This window comes from Ammospiza caudacuta, chromosome 16, assembly GCF_027887145.1.
Source record: "Ammospiza caudacuta isolate bAmmCau1 chromosome 16, bAmmCau1.pri, whole genome shotgun sequence".
Classification (NCBI taxonomy): domain Eukaryota; kingdom Metazoa; phylum Chordata; class Aves; order Passeriformes; family Passerellidae; genus Ammospiza; species Ammospiza caudacuta.
Window position 1 is genome coordinate 4,985,082 of NC_080608.1, and position 27,931 is coordinate 5,013,012.

The 27,931-nt window shown below is 40.6% G+C and overlaps 1 protein-coding gene across 7 annotated transcripts in view; it reads right to left on the reverse strand.

Moving 5' to 3' along the window:
- TENM2 (teneurin transmembrane protein 2) overlaps nt 1-27,931 on the reverse strand; it is a 480,673-nt gene that overhangs the window by 111,719 nt on the left and 341,023 nt on the right. For 5 of the 7 annotated variants that reach the window (XM_058815456.1, XM_058815455.1, XM_058815454.1 and 2 more), the window contains 3 exons: nt 14,082-14,199; nt 6,687-6,694; nt 2,628-2,833 (listed from right to left, as the gene is read on the reverse strand). In XM_058815456.1, the coding sequence (XP_058671439.1) occupies nt 2,628-2,833; nt 6,687-6,694; nt 14,082-14,199 (332 nt within the window). The remainder of the gene's footprint in view (nt 1-2,627; nt 2,834-6,686; nt 6,695-14,081; nt 14,200-27,931) is intronic. The other 2 variants (XM_058815450.1, XM_058815449.1) reach the window with 1 other exon arrangement.

Below are 27,931 nucleotides of genomic sequence, written 5' to 3' on the forward strand. Positions count from 1 at the left end.
CAGCCATGAAACATCTGACAACCACGATGGCAGCCAACCAAGCGGTTTGTTCCCACATTTGGAGTTCCACAATCCAGCCAGTTCAGGCCAGCCCCGTGGCCACCAGGCAACTTGAGGTGCTCAGAGCACCTGAAAGTGTTTGAGCAACTGCTAAAAACCAAGAAAACACTGATGCTCCCCTGCTCTCAAAGGTTTTTTTTCAAATAAAGCCATTTCCTGGTCTGAATGTAAAGAGTTTTCATTTTGACATGAAACATTTATAAGTATAAGCCACGCTGCTGGAAATGAAAACAATACAGCCCCACACATTGCTTTCTCCAGACATTCCAGGGAAGTTCCTCTCAGGTTACCTCATTTCATGCATCATTTGGAATGTGCTACCAGCATGTAGCAACACCACAACTCCTGTAAGCTCTGCAGAGTCACTTCATGCATTATTTGATATTTACAGTTCATTTTCTATACATTATCAATTCTATTAATATGACTCTCTTCTGCTAAATTCCTATTGATCATTCAAGCCTGCAATGTGCATTTTTTTATTTCTGCATAGGATTTCTGCATAGCAGTACACAGGTTGGAGGGATTTTGCCCAAAAGCTCTGCATTCCTGTTTGTACTCTGCTTGCCACTCAAAACTGCATTTTGGCCTCTCCTCAGAGCTCCCCTCCCCATGCACACAGCACACAGACTGCATCCAGACAAGTTTACAGCTACATCAGTTTGACTGACTAAACCAGGCACTTGGAATATTTGCTAAACAGTAATACTGAGAAGGTTAAATCTCAGCAGGGCTCTCAGACAGGAACTGCATCTTGTTGTCTCAGGTTAATCATGTACCTAATTTGCTGATTATTGACTTGTTCCCACAAAGGATTTTACTCAGCTTGACATATGAGCACTGATCAGTGATGAACTGTCAAGCTGTTCACTGCTTTAGAGCTCATGTCCCTAACCTACAAAAACAAGGATTTTAAATTTCAATTTTAAAATATCGTCTGGTGTCAACTTCAGACTGTTTTCATTCATACAAAAGTATTGTGCTCCTTTCTGTCAGAACAAGGCTTCTTTTCACTAATTCAGGTCTGTAACAGCTTGCATTTCTTATTCTAAAATAATTTCTCTTGGTAGCAGCTTGACTGAATTTTGATTGCTGGGCAAACTACAGCAGGAACCTCCTGCTGTAGCACCCTATTAACAAGCACCAGGACCCTGCCTCAATGTGGGAGGTTTATGCTGGTTCATATTGCAGATTCAGACCAGATCTATACGAGTTTATACACAGTGTGTTTCATTAACCCCACTTATGAAGAGGTTTAGAATTGCTTCCTCAGAAGACTGGAAAGCAGGTACCCTGAGGAGGAATCCAGCTCAACAGGAAACAGATGATATTTCTCATTATTTAATTTAACAGAAAGGTCACAAAATTTCTATTCTATCCATGTGAGGTGGAGTCAAAGGAAAAAAAAACCTCTGCCTGATCACAGCCTTCTCAGATGAGAGCATCATAATGAAACCTAGAACAAATACATCTGATCATACTGCAAAATAAAGTTCATCCTGAATTAAAAGAAAATATTTTGTACTACCAACTACTTCCAACTGGATTTCTTGTAAAAGATACAGGTACACTTCCCTCATGTCTTAGTCAAAAAATTAAAATTAACCTGTATTTACAGCAAACTTTGGTGATTGCTTCGGAGCTTTGGTTGCCCGAAGTAATTTTCATTTAATGATTTATACTTTTGTTTGTTTTCCTTAAATAAATTCCCATTTTATTCATGGTGGAATAGGGTAAGTGAGCACTAAAATTCTGAATTGAGACATGTGCAATGAATTATGCCATGACCTCACTGGAACAGCTGAAGATCCACAGACAGAATTTCACCCTTAAGACAGCATACTGAATGAAGCCTTACAGCCAAAATCAAAACATTCTGAAGAAAGGCTCCCACCCTGGAACACATTCTCTGAAGATATAATTTTTGCGCTGCCTGCATGGCTGGAAATGACTGAAAATCAGTCAGCAGCCCTCTGCAATTTCCCAATTTCTCCAGCCTTTGTATCAAATTTCAGGACAGCATATGCTAACATGGAAAACTGACCAGATCCTCCCTTCCTTGGGCTGTGCACTGCTGATGCTGATTTCTTACCACTCAAACACACCCATGCAGTAACTCACAGAACATTGGAAAACAGCTTACTACAGAAAGCTGATGAATTTTGCACAGCCAAAGCTCCTTCTGCACAAATTCTTAGAAGCAGAGGTAATAAACCCAAATCAACCTCCTCACTCCTTTACTCTCAAGTCTAATCAAAGATTTTGGTCTTCAACTCATCAGTTTTGTCTCACAGATAACTGGATAGTTTTATCCCAGTTTGTACCAAGATTATACCAGAGAATTAACACCACATTTGAATAGCAAATACATAATTTCTTATTTTATAAATTTATTGCTTTAACAACTCAAAAATGTTAAGATGAGGGTGGTTCAGTCAAGTTAGACAAATGAAGGAATTCAGGAAATCCCAAAACTTGAATTCTGTAAACTCCAACATAAACCCAACAAAGATGATCTAAGTTTTGCATTCTGACATTTAAAGCCAACAAACACATTGATAAAGTACCTGGGCATGTGATGGTGGGAGTCCTCTTCTTATATAAACACCAAAAAGAGCATCCTTCCCTAAGGATATGTTGAACTTCAGGAACTGTGGCTGGCTGATATGGATCTGAGACCTCCAAAAAACTCCTGGGGGCACCTCCTGGGTGACCCTGTGGCCAACTTCTGTTTCTCCACTATCTATGCTGCTATTCCTAGTGACCCATGGTCCTGTAAAACAAAAGCAAATATAAATCAAATGAGACAACTGGTTTTAATACAGGTAGTTTTATTCATTCAAGATTAACAGCTGTGGCAGTGACGCCTCTTAAATCAAACTGTAACTTTCTTATTCGGATGCAATCTGCCTGCTGTTCCAGTCAGGATGTAAGAATTTGGCCCTTATATTTGAAGCAAAAACTCTGCAAACCTCTTTTTTTTTTTCATGGAGCATCAGCAATCTCCTCATCCCTCAAACCCTTTAATTCTGTGATTGCTCCTCAGTGATCAAACAGCAACAGCAGAGTCAATTAAACACACGTGAATCTCCTTGTGCTTTTTTCAGTTGCATCTTGTACACAACTGGGATATAAAAAATCACCAGAAAGGTGAAAGGAAGGGTAACTTCAATGTAAATTAACTGATTGCAAATTTTTATTACCACTGTTTTCTTCACTGAAGTAGTCCAATAGACTTTAGGTCACAGAAAAGAGAGTTGACAGAAGAAATGAAATGCACACAAAAGGCTTTAGAGGACAATGTCTGTGCTCTAATGTGCATCTTCTCCTTGAAACAGAGTTAGCACAGCTCAGTGCAGTGCCTTTGAAGCTTTCTCTGCCTCAAGCAGGGTCTATCTACAAGTCTTCTTCCCCTGTGCTCTGGTTAGTTAAAATCCATCATTTGTTGGTTTTTCAGCATGCATTATTGAAGACAAGATACAAGGCCTTTCTGGTTGAGTGCTCTGGCTTCCAGCCCATGAAATAGTCAACTCTTAAAATATGGTGCAAATCCCTTCTGTTCTCAACTGAACAGGTTCTGAGGCTACACATATTTTAAACATGGAGTGCAGAACATGGAGTTAGCAGTGTTTTTAAGCTACAGTATGCAGCATTGCTTGGTTTTGTGTTCTGTATTCCCAAACAACATGGTGAGAAATCCATTTAAAAATTCTTACAAAGACACTATAATAAACCAGACAACCACAGAAAATATCTGTTTACAATCACAGAAACTTAAAGGTATCACTAATACCACTATTACCATAGACTGGATGCTAGTGATACCTCTGATAAAACCTGACAGCATTTGTAAAAAGTGTTTACTTCATGGGGTTTTTTCTGTTTACTTCATGGGGGTTTTTCTGCTGTGGTGTAATGCTGTTTTCAATAAAGGGCAAGTTACTTTTGAAATACCTTCCAGCACTGTATGAATGTAATGGGATGGCACAGAACAACATATAATTCCAGCAGGTAAGTACATAACAGCTTTTCTGTCTTGACTATCTTTAATTGAGAGAGCAGCAAAAGCACGGTTTCAATTATAGATTCTAAATTATCTATGTTAGCAGCACTTACACTTGTACATAATGAAACAGATACTATGTTGGCAGTGTTTTGAAATGGTAAAAGAATGCTCTGAATACCAACTGCTCTACAGTTTTTGGCAACTTGTTTGTTTTTTCATTTTCTATGTTAATGGGTCTACAATAACAGCACTGACAAAGAAAGGGAAAGCAGGAGAAGCTGCAACAAGAGGCTGCAAAGAAGGGAAAAATGGCTGAGAGGGTCCAGCAATGTGCCCTTAGTGCCACAGAGAACAACCAGATCCAAACACATCCTGCTTCATGGAAACTACAGAATTTCACTTCTAATGGATTACTGCAACAGAGGATATCTCAAGGTTCCTGTCTCAGTGAAGGCAGGCACCACCTCACTAGAATTTAAATTAGTTCTCACCCACCTACATGGAGAGGAAAACCAGGGGCAGAGAACACACCAAAAATCACCTGTGGCATGGTACACTATCGCTGGCAGAGCTGGGAAGTCAGCAAAGACTGCAGGCACCTTCACCTCCTTTGAGAACATTACATTTATTTCATAATCCCAACATATGGTAATAAATGATGAATATTTTTTCAATATTTAAAAGTAGGCTGTAAATAATTTCTTTGGAAGCGTTCTTTAATGAACATCAACTGTATCTAATCTGCAAAAGGCTCCTTGACACACTGTAAAGAACCTTCTTCTTCAGGAGCAAGATATCCATAGCCAACCAGCCAAAGAAAAAGCTATTTCCAGGAATTATTATTATTATCCAGTGCAGCAAATGTGCAGAGGCCACAATGGTCTCTGTTGGCAGTTATAGTTTCACTGGCTATTAAAGAAACTCCAAAACTGTCAGTGGCTTTTGCTAATTATGTATGTATTCTCTAGAACTGTAAAGATGTAAACTGTAGAATAGAATAGAACTGTAAAAATAATTTAATTCTAATGGAGGATAAGGTTTTAGTATTTCTAGATAAATTTACCCTTAGTTTCCTTTGGATATCCAAATTTCTGCTTTGTATTTCTCTGTGGGAAAGGGCATTTTTCAGGATTCAAGGATCCTCAAATGTATCAATTAAGCTAAAATAATAAAACTTCAGCCATCAGGAAAACCAGAGTTACATTCATACTACTTCAGCGTGCAAAGGTAAAAAAAAATATATTGGATGTCAGACTTTCCTCCAAAAAATTACTACAAGACAATTCCTTTGAATTTCTCATCAGCAGGTTGAAGTTATCACGGTGAAATAAAAATTGGTGAAAACTGCAGATAAGACAATTGAATTTGCAGTTATTACTGAGCCCAGAGACTTGATTCAGGTTTATCTAACACTGAAATGATTCTGTTCAGTTTGATATCGTCCTTGGAAGCATCTCCCCACAGATACACTTTTATTTTGTTCTACAACACAAATGACCTGGTTCCTAGTTCTTCTCCTGGAACACCTTAGGAAAATCTCCCTGGGAAGGGAATTGTGACAGGGGTTCACCCCAGCAGAGGATTTTAAGAGCAGGTTAGATGATCAGCTCTCAGAAGTGGCTGAGATATATTTAACCTGCAGCAAAGAATGGGGCAGATGGGTGACTCTTGTCAGTCTGTATTTCTGTAGTGTTTCAGAATATTTCAGAATGCTCTATACCCAGCCTGTGCCACATTTGCAAGGAACAGCTGCTGCCTCACCTCTGGCATGCTGAAAGGACCCTTTCCTTTTGCTTTTAAGAATTTAAATCATGGCATCCTGTTTTTATGGAGCTACATTACAATGCTGTAATAACAAAATTTAGAAATGCTTCAAGTTATACTAAAACCCAGGTTTCATATTTGCAAGCTTAGCTAACAACTTATAAAGTTTTAAGTTCCACAAGATGTCAATAAACTCTAAAGATTATGCATTATTGAATCATGCTCTCATAAATTCCTGCTGAATTATCCTTGTTGGTGACACAAAACCAGTGACAGCATCTTGGCTCTGCTCCTTGCTCTGATACTGCCATTGCACCTGGGTTGGTCATGATCTTGCTGCTCTCAGATGCCTATTTGTAAAACAGAATTATTAACAATGACCAGTGCTCACCTTGAAGATGAGGAAGGCAGAGCAGTAAATATAAATATTACAGGAGGTGTCTAGGTGTCTCAGTAGTGGCCTCTTCATACTGTTTCCTCCCAGGATATAAATACAGAGAGGAATGCAAAGTAGATATGACCACTGAATCTACCTCAGTTAATAGGCTAAAGTTGATTTTTTCTTAAACCTGAGAAGCAGACCATCATCCCAACTTTGTATTTGCAGAGCCTTTTTCTGCACTAACAGCTTCCCTGGCAAAGCATGTCACTAGAGACTCAAACTTTTTATAGCTCCCTTCAGTCCTCACCTCCTAATGCAGAGAATGTATCTTGCCACCTGACTCACTCCCCTCCAGCTATTTTTAGAAGCTTTTCCAATTGATGGACCACTGCAGATCACATTCAAAGAGCATCAACTGCATTTTAGTGAAGGTACAGATGTGACAAACTGACAAATCTGTGAAGAAAGACCAACCCAAACTACTCATGCTGCTGTGAACAAATGAATCCCAAGATCATTCTCTCTGTTGTGGGTGACTGTTGTAAAGTTCTATGTTTATCTCATAACTCCATAGATACTTGATTTTTTTTTTCCCCTGTCATTTTCTCTCTATAAACATCTACAAAAGAGTTTTAAAAGCATACTTCTTCATCTTACCCAGGGGAGCCATTTCAATCACGCAGTCAAACATATATTCATCATCTAAATAACACTTATTCATTTAAACTGCTGGTTTATTTACCCAGCTGAATCACTATTTTGGCATATACATTTGAAAAGACTGTTTTTAGCATTCAAGTGTATTTGCCTTTGAAGCTATCAGACAGGCAATCCATGACAACAGCAATGCAAACTCCCCCTGCTAAGTTGTCAGCAGGTCTCATCTGTGAGCTGGAGGTCAGACTCAAGGTGGCAGAGGATGGGACATACCCAGCCAGCCTTTGATTTAACTGATGTCAAGCAGTGTCAGCCATGGAGGCAGAGCTGTATTTACTTGATTACAGATATACTTGATTATTTATAACTACAGTATCCTACACTGTAGCTAAAATTAAAAATAAAAATGAAATCTGGCTACCAGCAGTGTCACACTACAGACATCACATTGAAACAGCAATTAACTCCAGTGCTGTGGCTGTGTGCCTCTATCATGGGGATGACTGCAAATTGCATCTTGATGGCACTCTTGAAAAATACCTAGCAGAATAACCATTCCAGTGGATCTGAAATGAACTACCAAGATAATGTGGACAAGATCAAATTAAATATGAGGAATAAATATCATCAGGGTTGGTTAAATTCTCTTTACCTTCTTTTCCTGTAATTCTATATTTCTAATAAATCACTGCTACAGACATAGCTTATCTTTTTATCTAGCTTATTTTTCTGCTGTTCTTTTATATAGCCAGGGATTTTCACAGATGACTTGGAATTCTGAAGAAATTTATGGTACAGCTGTGTAAAGGAAACCATTCAATATAAAAATAGACTCCACTGACTTTTTGCCAAAAGAGACCATGTGAGAATTACTATGGTTCAGCACGATAGTTTAACTTTTTTCCTTAAGTAAATTTGCTACTTATATGGCCAGACATGTCTTATTGTTCCAGTAAGGCAAATAAAATAGAGTAGAAAATGCCTTTTCCATACAAATATCTTCAGTGGAAAAATCAGTGCTATGCACTGTTACCATACTGACAACTCCCTGTATGAACTTACACTTCAAATTATCTACTATCACCTAAGTGCCCTAGGACTCAGGTGAGAACAGATTACCTCTGGAATGTGTACAATAGATTGACTGCTACTGCAAAACAAATTCCCTCAGCTGCAATGAGCTAAAAAGCCAGGCAATGAGAGTTTGTCTGCAGGAGCTGCTGTGGCACATTTGAACTTCAGTCACACTCAAGATGCTGAGGCACCAATGAGCTCTGTTCTGGAAAGTGAGGAGGAAGGAAGCTTCTGAGTGTATGAGCTTTCAGAAGTACAGAAAAACAGATTCTAGTACAAAACCAAACCCTCAGGTTGTCTGGTCAGCATCCTAAATGCCTGTTGTGGAAAGAGGAAAGAAAATCTTCAAAGTGAGTGTCTGCATAAAACCCCAGCTCTGGCTCAGCTGCAGCCAACCAATGTGCAGGAAAATGAAGCAGTTTGCTTTTACTAAAACATGACACACCTGATACACCTAAAAATTTAGGCACATCTTCACATTCATGTGAGCATGGCTTCACAAGAGCCATTGCTTTCAGAATCAAAAGCAAATTATAACCAAAATATAATTAAGATCTGTTGGTTTACTGCATTTCACAAAGAGCAAAGACATACTAGTATGGATTTCTAAATCAGGATAGCAATCATCTCTGATTGTTCATCTCTTTGGTGCCTGAGTGAGAAGTAAGGGCTTCTATAATTGGAACCTTGGACATGGCATATACCTGTTGTCATCTTATCACAGGGGTTCCATACTGGTGTCTCCTTATCACAAAAGTTCCATACCTTCTTGGTGTTTCCCATGGGCATCCCATCAGAGCACTGACTCTTTCTCCTTCACAAACTGACTCCAGTTCCCCTCTCACCCAGCCACCCCACTCTTTTATAGCATCTTCTTCTCACTGGTCACAGCTGTGACCTGGTGAAGTCAGGCCCGTTCCTAATCTTTGATAATTGGCCCAGCTGCAACTCCTTATGGATAAGATTACTTTCTACACTATCTTTATTTTCTTATATCCCGCTACATTTACCAAACTTCATCACCTAACTTTGAACAGAGCAACTCATGCTATCACCATTAACACACCCACAAAGCTAAAACTCCTCTTCTGTAGAATTTAGCCAAATCCTTTGCTTTTCTGAGACAGCCCTTAAGTCTGGTCTATTTCCAGAAGACCACATCTGCTAGCCTTCATAGCCTCCATCTTAACAGTTCTGCTTGCTAACGTGTTAATTAAGATCTACATTACATTAGCCACATAAATACTTAATAAGATTAATCCACCTGGAAAATGATGGCTTGTCTTGATTAAACTTTAGGAAGGTAAGAGAAGTGACATTTAAAACACACTGACTGCTATTACATTCTGATCGTCTGTTTCAAGGCGTCTGACAGGAAACAGCAGAACCGGGAGATTCATGTTGTTTACATTGTTAATGAGGGATGAGTTTATCTTTTACAAGGCGACAGAGAGTTCCCTGCAGCTGCTGCCGAGCCCTTGCACGGTGTGCTGGGTGGGTTTCAGCAGGAGCACAGTCAGGGGTAGCACGGCTGCCTCAGGCAGTGACTCACGAGCTGCTCTGCTGGCATCTGAGCCCCAGCTCATCCCTCTGGCAGGATGGCACATCCTCCCCCCTCAGAATCCTGTCACTCCTTTAGCACTGCCTGTGTGCTGCATCGCTAATAAAATATCTGAACTATTAGAAAACAATTTGTGTGCAGCCCAAAATGTGACTTGCAGCTGCAGCATCTGGCAGAGCTCTCAGCGTCATTTGGAGAGAGCTGAAGACGACCTGTACAGCTCCACAATGACTGCTGAGCTCAGCTTCCCACATTCATCCAAGGACAATTTCTGCTACATCAGTAGAAATCTGGTTTTCCTCTCTCTCTCAGCTCAAGCAAGTGAGGTGGTGCCAAATTTAACAGCTAATTAAACTTTCTTCGTTTCATTATTGACATTATATTTGCAATTCTGAATTTGGTATCTGGAAACAAGTATTTTTCATGACACTTCAGTACTTTAATATTTAATAACTGCAATATTTTTGAAAAAAAAAGTCTTTCTGAAATCCACATGCACTGTGGTAGACTTTGTGAAATACCTCAAACTGAGCATGAGCTTGGATCAGGTTGGTTCATCCAAAGAGAAGCAAACCCTGGATTATGTGAATATCAAAACACAAATTAATATCAACTTTTTTTCCAAAGATTCAGTGTATTTATTGTACCTAAATTGATCTTTCTACAACTGTCCACAATTACTTTTGGTGTCTTTTAAAATGGGAGGTTCTAGAATCAGAGATCACAATCTCTTCCTGTGTTTTTCAGCCTTCTAGAGCATTACTATAGCAAACAATCTAGATAAAAAGTACTTAGACAGTTTTGAATTACTATAAAATTTGCTATATTTGTGAGCACATCAAAGACAATATGTCCTAAATGAAAAAGTTGACACCAAAGCAGTCTTTATATGGGTTTTCAGCTGGGGTTAGTGCTGGTGTATTCTGTCAATTAGAAACATGGTCACAGATTTTATGGAAATGTGTGTCTAGCCCACCACATAATTTTAAATTTAGAAAACTTTTGGCATAGATGAATAGAATTTAGATACAGATAAATCCCATAAGGTCATCTATTTCACTGCTTTTTGAAGAAGCAATTATTCCCAAACATGCCTCTTTTCTTTTCCCCCACTTTCCCCCTTAATTTAGATTTATTACACCCAAATTCTAACGTTATCCTTATGCAACATAAGAGATAAATGGGCTTTACTCTCAGAAAGTTTTTTAATGTCATAATAATCTATCTCATCCCCACAGAAATTCCAAGGCAGTATCAATTTTTGAGGTTTTATGCACTATGAAGGGTTACTGCCTTATGATCTGTATTAGGAAGGGAATTTTTGTCTTCTAATTTAAATCCCTACTTGAACACAACTTTCACAGCATGGTGGACTTCACTTGCAGTTTTAAAGCAGCACTGGGGATTTTTCTGCCCATTGCACTTGCCTCCTCCTTTCAGACATACCCACTATTAGTGAGATGTAGTGTGTAATTACAAAAAACCTGAAACTGTGTTATCTTAATAGTGAATTTTGTTTTCATTCAGATAGGAAAATGCAGTAATAAAGTAATTTACATTCCCCTTAAATTGCAGTTTTATTATTTCCTACCAGAATTTAGTCTCTTAATAAGGAACAGGCAGATCAAATTGAATACCTGCTTTATTTTTTTTTTCCTCCTTTCAAATTGCTCTACTTTAAAATGCTTTGCTTGCTGAGTAGGCACAGCTTGTGTTTAAGTGGCCCTTCTCAGAGTAGGGGTTAAAGGTTTCTTTGGGAGACCCGTGTTTTGAAAAGAATGGCTTCATCCTGAGTTGTGTCAATTATAGAAAGGTCACTCTCCACAGCCAGAGCCCTGAAATGGTTGTTGTGTTAAAAGCTGTCAGAGGCTTTTTCCTAAAAACTGCTGGGATAGCAATTTTAACTTGGACATAAAAAGAAAGGTGAGGTAGAAAAACTTTTCACCCTTCCCTGCTCTAGGAATTTGTCTTCTTGATATTCCTTGTGTTCACCCAAACCTGTCATTCATTTTATTCCACTGTGGAAGATTACTTGTCTAAATATTGTTCTTCCTCCTTCCCCCACCTTATCAGCATTTCAGCAACCTTCTACAAAATGTCAGAAGAACAAGCAAACTTTTCCAACATGCTCTGAGGAAAGCTAACCGCAGCAATTTAAGACATAACCAGCAGTTCTGTCTCCTTGTCTCCTCTACAGGAGGCTACCACTCCCAAAACAGCATCTCAGCCTCTTCAAATGTGCAAAGCTAATTAGAGTGGGGCTGGGATAAACTGCCAGAATTTGCACTGAAGTGCCCCAGGCAGATGAGCCCATTCCAATCCTGCAGTCCTGCTGCCCTATATTTGCACAGAGATGGCAACAAAAAGCTGCAGGGAGGGAATTGGGAAAGGTGTTAAAGCCCTGCAGTTGTCTGCTAAATGACCATAATTGCCGACCTGAGCTCTTCAGGTTCCTGCCCAAAACCACAGGGTCTCTCACCTGTGCCCAACCTGGAGGCAGTTCAGCAGCAATGAAAACCTTCTGCCTTGCACTTAGGGATGTGCTGCTCATGCACTTTCACCTACAGCCAGCCAGAGATGAAAGCCAAACCAATGAACACTTGTCTAAAAATTTTCAGGTTTTTGGCACTAACAGGATGTAGCATTTCATCACAAGGAGGAGGTAAAAACTAGATCCTCCATGGAAAACATGGAGAAGCTGAGGTGCAGCAGCATTTATTGAAAAAAAGAAGCAAATCCATTTAATGATCAAGCTCATAAAAGAACAACTCAGGTTCCTTTCCCAAGTCTATTTTAACTGATTGTTTTCCCAATACAAGTATCCTGTGTCAGCATTTGCTTCTAACACTTGCTTTGGCAATTACCAAGTTTCACATGAGACACGGGTCCTGAGTGCAAAGCAGTGCTCAGCCCCTGGACAGAATTCAGAGACATTTCAGCTGACAAAAATCAAGTGCTCAGACTTCTGTTCCAGTCATGCCATCCACCATCCCAGCCCACTAAAGCGTGGGAGGTGCTTTGTCTGATTGTAACATTCTGTTCTGCCTTCTCCCCATAATTTTTATAATAACCAGAGAAGACTTTACTGTGATGTAGCAAAGAAAATCCCTGAACCTCACCTGTAAAAACATTCAACTTAAATGATTAAAATCCTTTTTGTGACATGTAACTTCGCTGTGTTTTTAACACAGGTTTTCTCAGTTTAATAAAGTGTTTCTGGTTCTAGGTTTTACTTATTTCCCCTGCCACATCTTTGTCATCCTCCTCTGGAACACAGTTTTTCTTTAAGAGAAAAAGAAACCATTTGTTGTCTAATTTCTCACATTAATATCACAAGACAGACCATTTACCATGGGTCAAATTCTGCTGTCCTTGGTGTTTGCTATTAGAATTCACTGAGAAAGAAGAACCAGGGATGTGGTCCTGGCTGCAAGCCAGTTCTTGAATTCTCTCAAGCACTACAATGCTTGCTTTTCACAGAATCCCAGAATGGATCAGGCTGGAAAGGATCACAGTGGGTCAATGTGGTCCAACCCCCCTGCTCCAGCAGGGTCATCCCAGAGCACAGGGCACAGGATTGTGTCCTGAATGTTCTGGAATATCCCCAGTGAGGGAGATCGGGCCAATATGATCCAGTGCTTGGTCATTGCACAGGAGTTCTGCCTCCTGTTCAGGTGGAGCTTCCTGAGCACCAGTTCCTGCCTGCTGCCTCCTGTTCTGCTGGCTGGGACCACTGTGAGGAGCTTGGTCCATGCTCTGAGCCCTCCCTGCAGATATTTACACAATTAATGAGGTTCCTCTCAGTCACCTCTGCAAGCTGAGCAGCCCCAGCTCCCTCAGCCTCCTCTTTCTTTGGGATCTCTAAGCTATGCCTGGAAAAAGAGCATGCAGCCAGTAAACACAGCACATTTCTGAGAGCACTTCCCCAGCATCCTCCTACCACAACTTCACTGGTGATAAACCAGAACCTGCAGGATTTGGTGTGACCATGGGGCGTGCTGAGAGCCATGGGAGGGAGACGATGGGTGGCATTTTGGGGTGGTTTGGCAGCGTTTTGGGGCAATCTGTGGGGGTTTGGTGGTGTTTTGGGGCTGTTTGGCAGCCTTTAGGGGTGACTTATTGGGGTATGATGGTGTTTTGGGGCAGTTGGGCAGCATTTTGGGGAGGATTGTGGGGGTTTGCTAGTGTTTTGGTGGCGTTTTGGGGCTATTTGTGGGTTTGGTAACATTTTGGGGCTGGTTTTGCAGGTTTTTGGGGTGTTTTCTCGTGGCTTGGGGGCATTTTGGAGCAGTCTGGCAGCGTTTTGGGGTAGTTAGGTGGGGTTTTGGGGCAGTTTGTGACGGTTCATCGGGGGGTTTGGGGCACTGTGGTGGTTCAGGTTTTGGGGCAGTTCGGGTGGTGTTTTGGGGCGGTTCTTGCCAGTCCATCTGGGGTTTTGGCGCTGTTTGGGGCAGTTCAGCTGGGGTTTGAGGCAGGTTGTGGCAGTTCAGCTGGCGTTCGGGTCAGTTCAGCTGGGGTTTGGGGCGGTTCGCGTCCGTTCGGCCGGGCCAGGCCGCGGTGGGGGGCGCGGCGCGGACCCACCTCTGCCGGCAGGGGGCGCGGGCGGGCCGTCGTCGCCGGGCGGGCGCAGGCCGTTGCTGAAGGTCGGCGGCTCGGCCGGCTGCAGCTGCCAGTTGAGGCCCAGCAGGTGCATGGCTGCGGACACAGGGACAGACAGCGGTCAGCGGGGACACAGGGAACACAGACAGGGACACAGGGGACACAGACACACAGACAGCGAACACAGGGACACAGACACACAGACAGCGATCAGCGCGGCCGCGGACACCCGAGCGCCCTGCGGGAACGCCCCAGAGCCACTCGGCTCGCAGGGATGGGGATGTGCTGACAGAACCGGCAACAGCAGCAAAAAACACCCCCTTCCCCCCCATAATAAATAAACAAAAGCGATCCCTGGTGATTCACACGCATCTGTGTGGCACTGAAATATAAAAAGCAAAATGCTCACAGCTCTGGGCAGAGCCAGCCACTTTCCTGACTCACACAGTGCGGGGACACATCTCGGGAAACAAAGCACTACTTGCTGCAAGTACCAGCTCCGAGTTTAAATTATAGGTGGTAATTTATATGTTGATTATAAAATTGGCTTTAGCCCTGTGTAAAGTAGTGACTTGGTAATGCAATTATTCTGTGTTTAGTACAACTTATTTAAATCAATACATTAGGATAATAGAATCACACAGAATGGTTTGGGCTGAAAGGAACCTGCAAGATCATCCAGCTCCAATCCCCTGCCATGGGCAGGGACACCTTCCACTGTCCCAGGCTGCTCCAAGCCTTGTCCAACCTCACCCTGAACACTTCCAGAGCTGGGGCATCTCCAGTTCATCTGGGCAACCTGTGCCAGGGCCTCACCACTCTCACAGAGATTAATTTCTTCCCAGCACCCAACCTGCCCCTACTCTCATTCACTCTGGAGCCGTTATAGAGCCTCTATCTTCATTTTGTAGATTGAGCTTCCCTGACCAAGCCAGGGCTGCTCCAATCCTTTCACCTCCCAGATTTTTGACACCACTGCCCCAAATCCTGTAACAACCCTGGGCAGTGAAGGTTTGCCTGCTCATAGCCATGGCTCTCCAGCCATCCCCGTGCCAGGCACTGGTCCATGTGTACATGTCAGAGGCTGTGCAGCTGCACCTGCAACTCGAGCTGAGCAGTGGGAGCGAGGCCAAGCACGCCCTGCACAAGTGCCTGAGTTATAGGCACTGTGGCAGGGCTAATTGAATAAGTCCTGTGCATAATGCATGAGACTTGACAGGTCTGAATCATTCAGCCAGTGGATTTATGTGCATCTTCACCTTGTATAAACACAGCTACCTGCATACTCTCATCACATTATCCCCACGGCACTCTCAGTACAGTAGAGCAGCGGTGAGGGATAAAGCCCACCAAAGCTGCTGCTTTCCTTTTCTTTGCATCTTTCTGCTTACACAGGATGTATGTAACCTATATACCACAGGGAACAGCATTTCCAGTTATGTCAAAAGGTGTTTGAGAGGATTCACTGCCAATTTGCAGGCAGGAAAAAAAAAAATATTGTGGGCACCCTTAGAATTGTTCTATTCTGCAGTGTCAGAGCCACACAAGATTATCAGATATTTTGCATCCAATTCAAAGTGATTATAGTGGTTACAAACAGCCCAGCAGTGGCCACACACTCTGTTCAAAGACTAAATCTTAGGGATAGGAGAGACAAAACACTCCTCACAGAAACTGCCATTTACAGTGCTGGAGCCACCACTCAGATAACCTCAGAATCCATTTAGATGTGAGTGATTCACATGTGCGTTCCTAAGCCCCAAGAAAACAAAAAGCATCCCCCACCACCCCCAGAATCCATCCATCCATCCCAACCCCTGGAAATCTCTCAGCACGCAATCTATGCAGAGTTTAACCTCTGTATTTTTGACAAAAGCAGCAGGGGAGCAAGATATCTTTCCTAACACCATCTTCCCCTGGACATCCTATGGCTAATGTCTGAGCAGATATCTAAGAATAGTAAGTAAAATCAGGAGACCTTTTCTGTGAAGAGGGCAGCTGCCAGATTTCATATTCATGCTGAATTTGCAAATTTTGTTTCTATTATGTCAAAATAGCTCAGAAAAACAAACAAAAAATACCTTAAAACCTCTGGTATGTTAAATACCAGACATGAACCTGAAAAGGATGTTTTGCAAAGAAATTATTCAAAATTTATTTGTTTAAGAATGTTCAAGAAACCTTGGAAAATAGACAATAAATTTCTATGGGATCAAATTAATTGTTCAATTACAACTTGTCTTGCCAAAACAAACATTTTAAAAGGTTATTTTACTCTAATCTCAAGCAATGAATTTTTTTTTTTTCCTTAAGTATGGCAAAGGAAACTGAAAAATCATTCACAAGGCTCAAACCCCACCAAAGTGCACCTTATCCCCAGTGAGCAGAGGCAGCTGTGCTGGGGCTGGGACAGCAGAGAGCAGCTCAGGGTGTTTGTGCTCTCAGCAATTCCCACTCCCTGCACAGGCACCAGATTCAGCTGGACCAGCCCCGAAAGCCAAGAGTACATAAAGATTAAGTGAATTTCAAAGCCCCACAATGCAAACAAGTCACAAAGGAGAATCAGACTTTTGTGTTTTATACTCTCAGTGTGTCTATTCAAAGTTGCCTTTTTTTTTTTTTATTTTACTGTGAGCATAACCATAAATGTAGGTCAGTTGCAGAGATGAAAGCCTGCTGCTTCAAGTGTGAACCAGTCTTTACAACAGAGAGATAAAAAAAATCACAACTAATAGTCTGTCCAAGAAAATTATAGTTGCTACCTTATAATTACCAGGTAAATTCAGACAGGGAATTATAAAAGATCTTATTAACATGGTATTAAAAACTACCTGTGATCCATCTGCTTCCAAGCACACCATGGTTTCATTAATAACTGTGTTTTAATCAGGGATGCACGTGAGGTAGGAGCAATTAGAGCTCCTTCCTAACGGGGCAGGGATTTGCAGGTCTGCTCCATCCCTGGCGGAGGCTGAGGATCTCCTGCACAGCTCCCACACCCGTGAGGTGATCTGCAAATTTCCACTAAGACAGCTGCAGTCACAAACACCAGGAGTGTTCCCTTTCCACCAGGAATGAGTGGAGAAAAGTGTGTCACAGGGGCCTGAGGGGAAAGCTCTGTGTCTGCACTGCACTGAGCAGGGAGCAGAGCTGAGCAGGGGGAACAAGGGGAAACCTTCTCTCTGCTGCTTCACAACGCTGTGAGATGGCAAATTTATATGATTAACCTTTCCTTCTGTTAATCAAACAAAATGCCTCCAGCAAAGGAATAAGTAGAAGCCCGTTTAATTAGAAATGTGGGGATCCACACAGAAGTTGAGTGCATGTGTCTCAGAGGAGAAATTTGGGCTAGTCAATTTGTGCCTGTTTGCTGGTTTTGCTGCTGTTCTTTTCTAGTTTGAAATGGACTTTGCTTTTTTTCCCAATAACAATTTGTGTATCCACAAATTATATTTTTACAGAGTACTTACAGGTATTATTTTTCTGTGTTTGCTTTCCTCCACCTCAACATTTAAGCATATTTTCAAAGTTCTTCCATATTCAACTTGATTTTCAAACACTAAGCTTGTCAGAATTTATAGAGTTCATTTACACTAATATCTAGTAATTCAGAATAGTGTATTCATATTCTTTAAGACATGATAATTCAGGAACAATAATTTTGAAGAAAAACCTTTGAGGTTTAAGTAAAAAATAATAATCAACCTCTCACTCCCACTCTAGCACCATACAGATACAGAGAGCAAAAGCACCTGGGAGCTAAACCTGCATGCCCAGCAAGAACAAAAGCAGAGACCTGGCTCATCACTCCAGGTGGCAGAGCTGCCAAGGATCAGTCTAAGACTTACATAAGATAGAGGCTGTAGAGTGAATCACATATTATTTTAAGAAGTCCCAAAAGGTACACAAATCCAAAGGAAATTGATAGAACTTACATGCAAATTATATTGAGATTCTCTAAACTCAGTGGTGTCCTCACATTCCTCTTTCATTGGTCTTCTCTCATTTTGGCCATGAACCCACTGCCCACTGCAGTCAGAGTTTTGTCTGAAGGACAGTGGTTCCCAAGCTCAGGAAGCTCTCTGTCTTGTCTTTGTGCTCTTGTCACTCTTGACCTTGTACTTCTAAAAGGAGAGACCTCTGGTGTTTTTGGGAGCTGGAGATCTCCCTGTAGTGCAGCTCAGTGTCTGCCAATAGGCAGAGCACAATGAGGATTTTTTCACTTATCCCTTTCCTCGATTTCTTCAAGGGAGAAATATGCAGCCTAATGATCCATCATCTCTCCCACTCCTACTGCATCCTCCCAGTACGGGTCTGTAAAATACACACTGCTTCCTTGTTGGAAAGTTCAGTATTCCCTAAGCAACTCAAAAAGATGGGAAGATTATACAATTGAAGAGAATTAAGGATGTTTCCATAATTTAATTTCCAACTATCATGCTTATTAACCGCTGAATTATCATCATCCACCATGAAGCCATCAAATATGGCTTTGTCAGGATATATTCAGTGTCTGTCTGGAGCAGAACAACCTCTTTTCATATGAACAAGAGATCACTCTATTAAATCACGAACAACATGAACAAACGTACCCTAAAAGCACATTTTCTGTTCCAAGGCCATTGTGTTATAGGAGCAGAAATGTTCAGAGTTTGCTTTCCATCCACTCATGAGGTGAATGATGCAACTCTTGTTATTTATTATGTAGTTTTCAGCAACATCAAATTAATTTCCAAGCCAGGTCTAATGAATCACAGACATGACGAAACAAAAGGTACCTAATAAATCTCAGCATAATGGTAATTTCATAGCATCTATATTCACAGACCTATTTTCACATCTATTTTTTATTTCATATCGTCTGAACATTGTTTTAGGGCACTACAATGTTTGTATGAAGCAAAGGATATCTAGTATTTTGCACTTCTAGGTGCATATAGATGGGTACCCAAAGAACCTGAAAAGAATAAATGTATTCCCCTCCAAAAATTGAAAAATAATTAAACATTATTGCATACTTACTCATATTAAATCTTACTAAGATGAGACTCATGGTCCTTTATTAGTTACTACTTCTTGATCCTGCAGCAGAACTTGAGGAATACCAGAAATTGATCTCACTGATCTCAATTATTATTCAAAAAATAATAGTTACTCAAAGGATAAGAAACATAGTAATTTAAAGTTTTATTATTCCTCTGGAGAAAGAGGTTCAAGTTCAGCCCAAGTCACAAGTGAAACGAGTGCATTAGGCCTATTCCCCCGTGATTACTTGCCCCCATTACAGAATGAATGCACAATCCATCACAGCTGACAAGCTCTCCTCAAGAGATGCCCGAGACAGGAATAGCAGGGGGCTGAAAGTCAGCAAAGAGCAATGGGGGAACTGCATGGGGAAAACTTGTGCAGTGCTGCAAACCCTCCACTCCATTCTGACCAGAGCTTTCAGGGCTCTGCTGAGGAGTGCTAAGAAGCCTTTCCCAGCTCTTCATATCTGAAGAGGTTGAAACACAGTTCCCAAACACACAAATGATCAGATTTTGCTGAACTAAATCGCAGCTGAGATCCATACTTTGCTAATGTACCTTACAATGAACAGGCACTGAACAGAGGACAGGGAGGCTCTGCCGCATGGGCTGCACTGAATGTGCTCCTTTTGGGGACAGTCTGTAACAGTCCTCTCCCATAAAAACTGGACATGGCAACACATATGCCAGACAAGGATTTCAATAAATCACAGATGATTTAAAGAGACTGGCACCACCTTCTGCTCAAGAGTTTTGTTGGCCAGCCTGCAGCCACATTTGCAGCAGGAGCAGTACAAGCCCTGTCAGGATGAAGCTGTGATGGGATAGGGGTCCTTGACAAGAATAAGGAAGGTGTGTCAAAGAGAGCTCACATTTATATTTATGCCCTTTCATATTCTGCTATTGGCAGAAAGGGACAGTGTCTCCAGGAGCTCTAGTCTGCAATCCACCTGTTAAACATATATTAAAGTGCTTGAAATGTCATTATCAAAGAACATGAGTCTTGCTGCTTAAAAAGAGCAGTCTTAAAATAAACAACGTGAGCAAGTAGCACCTCTCCTTGCTAGAGGAACAATGACGTCTCTCCTAAAATTCAGAAGTGTCAGAACTTTCTATTCTTCCTTGAATACCTCATGTGACTGTGACAAGGATGCCAGAGTTCTCCTGAGATATCCAAGAGATGTCACAGAAATTGATCACGTTCCCACGCCTTTCTCTAAAACAAAACAAAAGCCACACGGCTTGCTGGGTGGACATCTGCCACTTTTGTTATATTATCTACAGGAATGTCTAAAGTACGAGTTTAAAAAGTCCAAACCTAGCATAGCTATGATAGAATTCCAAATGGAAAACAGGCCAAGCAGGGAAGGGGGCACAGTCTGCTGCTGATAATGCATTATTCAAGAAGAGACCTGACTGAGAACTGCACAAGGACATAAAATAACTGAGCAACTGGGCCAGAAATTGGCAGATGAAGTTCAAACGCGTAAAATAAAAGTATGCTGGAGAGGAGTAATTTTAACTCCACATGTAAAATAATGAATTCTGAGCTGACTAATATAAAATATCAAGGAAAATTTTGGGCTAGATCATAATCTCAAGTAAGCCAAACATCTAATCATTATGGGAAGTATAAACAAAGCAAGGAGTATTGTTATGCTATTGTTTCTCCTCTCCGAAAAGACTCAGAATGAGCAGAAGTTGGAGAATGAGTAGGGCAAAGTACATACACGATTTGTCCTTCTAACAAGCTAACCATTTTTGGGTGCTGGACACAAATGGATAACTTGACTTATATCTAACCCAACACAGCTGATTCTACACATACACAGCACTCTGGAGTGTATCCAGCAGTCCCAGTGTTTCTGGATGTGTTTGATACAAGCTGATGCAGCATGACCCTACCCATCCACCAGGCCTGGCAATATAGGGAGTGTTTAGTATGACTCAGGCAAACCCTGGGATTTATATGCCATAAAGCATTTCCTAGAAGCAGCATGATTTTGGGCAGAGAATGCAGTACATAAATGGCAATTGCTGATGTGCCACAACTTTTGCGCAGGTGTCACAACCCAGTGTAGCTGTGCATCAGTACAATGGGAAATAATCTAATTAATAGCACAGCAGAGTCAGTTATAATTATGAGAGATGCATTTTCAAAATATTTCGTTGGAGATCCCAGGGCCACAGCAGATAAGAATTTAACTTTTACAGGGTTGACAGCAGAGATCAAAGATCAGCTAAAAAAATGCATCACTCTCTGGACTACAAGTACTTAGGGTATTTATGAATCTGTGTTTTAATATTAATGACTCAGAATCCTACAGAGCTCATATAAAACATTTGGATGTATTCCTGATTATATTGCCTCTTCTACTTGTGACCACTCAATTGTTTGTAGGCAAGGTTAAAGTAGCATTTCAAAAATAGATGATTTGATGTAAATTTAATACTTATTTTGTGGAATATATGCAAAAAGTCCTGCTTATTGACTGTGACCATTGAAACTCAACAACAAATAGATGGCTTATTTTCAAGGTCATTCATTCTCAGCAATTCATCTTAATCATCAGTATGCTATTTGCTGTGCACTACGTTTTGGTAATAAATCTAAATTAAAAGTTCATTTGGGAACTCCATATAAAGCATTATCAAAATCCACAACTTCAATTACAGAATTTACAGATACCACTATTTTCATTAAAACAATAGGCTTGCCTGTATTGCACCTAGAGAGCGCAATAAAGAACCATTTTGCTGTGTTATTTATCCTGCCCATAACATTGAACAAGACCTCTCACTTCTCAGAGTCACTTTTTGCAGTTTACAATGCTAAAAATGGAAAATTCCATTAACTATAATGGCACTGTTGTGTATTTTTATATCTTGTTGCATGTTTTTTTTCCCACTTCTCTATCAATTGAATTAAGCTCATATTGCTACCCATGTACAAGCTTCTATATGTTACCCAGCCGCAGGTTTGTGCTCTTGTTAATTGTGCCTGACATCTGCAATAGTTTTATACTTAAAAAAAACCAACAACAACAGCAGCAACATTTTGTAACTTTTGAAATAGAAAGTGTATTTTCTGGCTTCGGGAGGAAAGCTGTGAGGATTGTTCATAAAAAATCAGTGTAAGGGATCTCAGGCTGCCATTCCCTCTGGCCTCCTCACTGCTGCAGGGAGAACCCAGCTCTGGGCTTCTCTCACCCAGAGCATTCCTATAAACACCACAGACATGGGAATTGGGAATTCCAGCACCCAAATTTCTGGGACATGAGCCAAGGGAAGGGAGGCAGACCCTCAGCTTTGGACAGTCCTTGCTGCGGAAGAGGGATGAGCTCAGTGTCAGCTGTGCTCCCTCTGCTCACCAGGGAAATGCAGACACCATTGGAAAATATAAGGGAAAGCAGAGCTGATATGACACTATCTTAAACATAACAAAGAAACCCTTGGGCATAATTTCACCCTCAGCATGTGAACTCTTTTAGACAATAAACTGTTTAGAACAAGATGTTTGCTTTAAAGCACCCAGCCCAAGAAACGTTTTATAGAAATACCAGAAAGGATCTATGAGTGAGTGTATTGTTGTCAGCAGCAGGAAAACTTCTGCTAGGAATTAATTGCTTTCTTTTGAATAAATGTTATTTAAGATTTAAAAGGAGATGGAAGAAGGGCTATAAGATGCTTCACTGTCACTGTGTTCACACAGAAGAAATAGGGGGACCCAAAAAAAGTTTGTTTGGTTTTTTTTTTTTCAAATTGATCACCCCCCTCCAAGCTGCCTGATTTATTTCCCTGTGCACGTCAATAAACTGAATGGAATGGATTTTCAAAGCACAGCATGAATGATATACCCACAAATCCCATTAAGAGTAATGTGATTTGTGTGCTTATCTGCCATGCAACGCTTTGAAAGTTCATTCCTCTATTTCCATCTTCAGTTTTTCTACTTCCGAAAATAGTTGAAAAGCTCACACACGCTTGCAGCTCCTTTGGGGGCAGGGAGAAGTGGAAGATGTGCCCAAATCCCAGGATAAAGCTGGGTAAGCAGAGTTCCAGCCCAGGAACACGAGCTGTACCTTGGTGGGTGTTTGTTCCCAGTCCCCACCGTGATGGGATTGGAAGGATCCCTGGCTCAGGCCTCCACTTTGCTTCTCTCACTCCTCTTTACTGAAATGTTTTGATTTTGTGCCACTTTGAGCAATCTTTTTGTCACGAGAAGGGTAACAGCATTGCGTGCTGCCTTCAGAGTCTGGAATCTCATGACAAAGACCTTAAAAGAGAAGCAGAATACAGTGCACTGCTCATTTATTCTCATGACAGGCTTTAGATTGTACAGAGTGCAGAGAACTGGCACACGATTAATCAGTTCCTGAGACTGTGTAACGTGAACTCACTTCTCATGGCAATTTCAGGAGTCAAGGCTGCAATCTTTTTGGTCTTGCATCTGAACTAGATGACTGTAACTAATAAGAAAAGTGTATATATTTTTATTTACCCAATACAGCCTCTTTCAGCCTGGAGGATCCCAGATCACATTATACAATATCCACTTTACCAGCCTTGCCAAAACACTGCCACTTTTGAAACAGGCTTAGAAGAGCAGAAAGGGATGCTCTTAACTCAATTTTGCTCTATTTTTGAGCAATTGTGAGCATTCAGTGTTAATACAAAGAAAATTGAATCAAATTTTAATTTCACACCTAAAAGACACCATTATCATGAACAAAGTACCCAGCTTGTCTTTATTCTGTTTCCAAGAGGAGGAAGAACCTAGATGAGGCTTGAAACTGGTGTTTCAAGGAATATAGACACAAATACTCTTGAAAATCACTGAGGCCTGAACTTACAAGAATTAAAATAACTGCTTTACTTTTAATACTGATCATAAACCTAAGGGATATCACGTCAAACATTTATTCAACTACGTTCCTCTTCTGAAACTGCAACTGCCCTAATTTCTACAAACATGTTGAACAAGACTTTAATAATCTCACTGTTCCAAAGCATTCAGACCTTGACTCAACCTCTGTTAGCCACACTGCTAAGAAAACAGTTTTCAGCTTTATTACTCCTTCGCATACACTGAATGAAGTGAAACTGCATTACTCAGTGGCCAAATTTCTGTCCTCAGTACAAAAAAAGGGTAATTTCTAATCATAAAGTATATTCTTCCCTTAATAGAAGTGATACAGAATGGCCTAATGTGATCACCTGATAAAATCACAATTTAAAACACTGCATGAATGATAACGTTTAACGTTTTACTCTCTACGCAAAGTAATTATTGGAGTTAAAAGTTCATTACAAAGAGGAAATAAATCCAAAGATGAAAAGCAAATATGATTTCTTCTCCCAAAGCCTCTAATTCATTTTCAACACTATAAGCTGTTTATATTTCTTTCACAATGTGCTTCAAAAGGTGTATATATAAACCTAGCCTCAGTCATATCTTGATACTGACATGAAGGTACAGATTATATTTAGCATCTAAGCAGACTGAGACTTTCTGTAAGCCTTGAAAGGCTGCCATTATTAATATATTGTGATTTAGATGTCCTATGGTGCCAGAATAGAAACCTATGAAAATAAAATGTACAAATTTGATAAGTATCTTACATAGTCAATCAGTTACAGCCTTGTAACTCATATTCTTTTGTGTGGGTTGTTTTTTTAGTGGCAATTTTGAAAGAAATAAACAATTATCAAATTGGACTATAGTTACATTTTTGAGAATTTTTTTCCATTGTCCTTACATGATTCCTGTTAATCATTTCCCATAATGGGTTTACTATAACTGTTTCCAGCATTTTACCTGTCTTCTTCTTAAGTTTGATCATGCTACCTTCCAAGGAAAAAGGAAAAAAAAGTTTTACAGCAAAATTTTATAGTTTTCAGAGACTAAAAGCTGGCCCTCCTGCATCTGTGCCTTCTCCTCTAGAACTGCAGAGCTGCTAAGGGAATGCAAGCTGCAAGTGAGGACAGGATTTCTGTGTGATCACACCAACATGGAAACACACGAGAAATCAGTGAAGGGTTTCATGGTGCCAGGATTTTAATTTCAGATCACTGCCTTATTTTGAAGTGCCAGAGCTGTGAGTTTTCAGACTGCAGCAATAGACATTTCACAAGGAATTCCTCTGTGTGTGTATGCTCATATATGATTATGAGTTGCATCACCAAAACATCTGTTACACAATTTCATCAGCCAATACAGGAACAGGAGCTGGTTTGTGCATCTGAAATCCCAAGAGACACCATGAGAGCACACCACAGTCTAAGTCCACTTCAAGCACTGTGCACCATTAATAATGGAAAACATTTTTATTTAATTTGGACACCTACATCCTGATTAATCTAAGGAACATCAAATATACAATTAAATATTAATACTTGTATTAATTTTCTTTATCTCTTATGTCTCAAATTGCCTTTTAGAAGATGGGGTTTTAAGGCTGGCTCAATTTGATCTTCTTAGTATATCAAAACTAACCACTGCAGAGATTGCAGAAATCACTGCTGCAGATGGAGCTGCTGTCCACAACAGAAAAGTGATGCCAGTTTAATGCTCAGAGCATCTGATACCTGATCAATTTAATGAAGCTTTCTGTATTGCATAGGAAATGCTGCAGGAGCCTCTGCACTGTCTGGGGTCAGCAGCACAGGATGCTCCTCATCAGCCCATTTAGGGCTGGTTAAAATCAAGGCCCATTGTAACCAAGGTCAAAACCATCACTGACTTCAGTGGGTACAGCTCCACTTCAGAACTGCTCTATTTGAGGTATTTGAGACTGCAACTATCATAACAGTGCCTGAAAAAACCAGTGTTTTCTACAGGCAACAGCAAAGCATCCCATCAAAAACTCAGTGGTTTGACCTGCAGGGTGAATTGGACATGAGCTGTAATGCATTAGCACATGCATCACTGTATACAACTAATTAAAGCATCATGGGATAAAATACAAGCTAGATTACACACCCTCAGAAACCTTTGCCTTCAATTACATGCACTTTGTAAGGCATAACTGAGTTATGTTAAATGATTAATACAATCATAATATATGGAACAGCTTTACTTAGTAATAGCAATAAAATAACCAGGAATTATCCTTTAAAGAGAAGATAACTCACACTACAAGGGGCAAAAAATAATATATATATATATATATATATATATGGTAGCTAGAATTACACACTGATGCTTCATTGCTAATACTCAAGTTCTCCTTCTTTATGTCTGTTACACCCAGTTGGCTGGCACTCAAACCAGGATTATATATCTTTATTTTTTTCTTTGATGAATGTAACAGTAAATACTATATTTTAAAGGAACCCCAAAACTTGAGCTACATTGAAAATCTATCTAGAATTTCAGCTTCACTTTTCACTATGAAATTTATTTACCTTTTTTTTTATCTTTTAAAGAATTTGCTTCATCTTGAAAGCAAGTATCAAAGCAGCTCCTCAGCATCTTAAAAGAAAAATGACTAGGAGCTCCTCAGTGTCATTGTACTGACAAGTTTCTGCAACGTATTTACCTTCTTCTTTCACAGCACTACGAACATTAGGAGCACAAGAAGTACCACAGCTGAGATTTTTTTTTTCCTCATCCATCCTGATTTGAAAAAGATGCATTTTTTATTATGATCTAATAGAGAAAATCTGCTTCTGCCTACTGGAAGTGGTTGTCCATGCTAATTAGTGAAGAATAAAATACACACAACCTCTATTTTGCTAGGATATAAACAAAAATGAAAATGGAGATACTTTCATATATTTCATATTCATAAATCTTTAAAAATCTCACATTATAGGACAGGTTTAAGAAAACACAAACAACTCAAAACCACCCCTGAGGTAACAGCTACACCAATTTTCCCATTTAAATATAATTTTAAAAAATGTAATGACTGCATTCTTTCAAAAATAACAATGGCATTATGTGGCTGGCATGTAAATGTAACTCAGGATTGCTATCAGTTAATAAAATTGTTTCAGAAATCTGTTCACATCCCATGGCTTTGCAGAGTTTACATGAACTGCACCTCTCACTTTGCTCTCAAGAACTATTTTAACATTTGCATTCAGGTCCTCACAGGGAAGTTTTGAGCCGAGATGCAGAATTACCAAATTTCCATGCCTATCCTATGTGGTGGAATTTTACACAAAGGCAACTCTTTTCTCCCCCCAGCCTCTGGGACACTGCTCTGCTCACAGAGGGCTGCAGAAAGTCCAGAGAGGAGCAGGAAAAGCTGCTGTCCCTCTGTGCTGGCCAGGGATGGAGCTGGAAGGATCAGACACTGCTCCAACAATGGCACCGACTGCTCAGTGCCAGGGAGCTCTGAGCACTCCGTGCTGCTGCATGGTTCAGAGCCAGACCTCTGAAGTTCTTTTGAACCTTTGCTGAGCCAATTTCACATTTGAAATACTGTCAGAAGTTATCTTCTCCATTTTAGCAAGCTAGACACAACACACTCCCCGGCTCCTGGCAGGGAACAATGGAGGGACGGAGCGTGCAGTGGCTGAGCACTCTCATTGAAAAAACCAGGGGATGCTGCAGTAATTGTCCTGAGAGGCTAGAAAGGAAACAAGCCTCTGTGCTGACAGCTTAGCTCAGCGTGAACTCTCATTTTTCACATGGAGCTAATTAAAAACTGAAATTAGTTAAATATGGAAATGACACTTGCAAGCACTTTAGCTGAATCCTGGCGAAATCCCTCTAGAGTGCTGAGACACTACCTGCTGCTTCAAAACTCCCCAACTGAATTTCACAGTTAAAAGGCTGAGCAAAGGGAAAG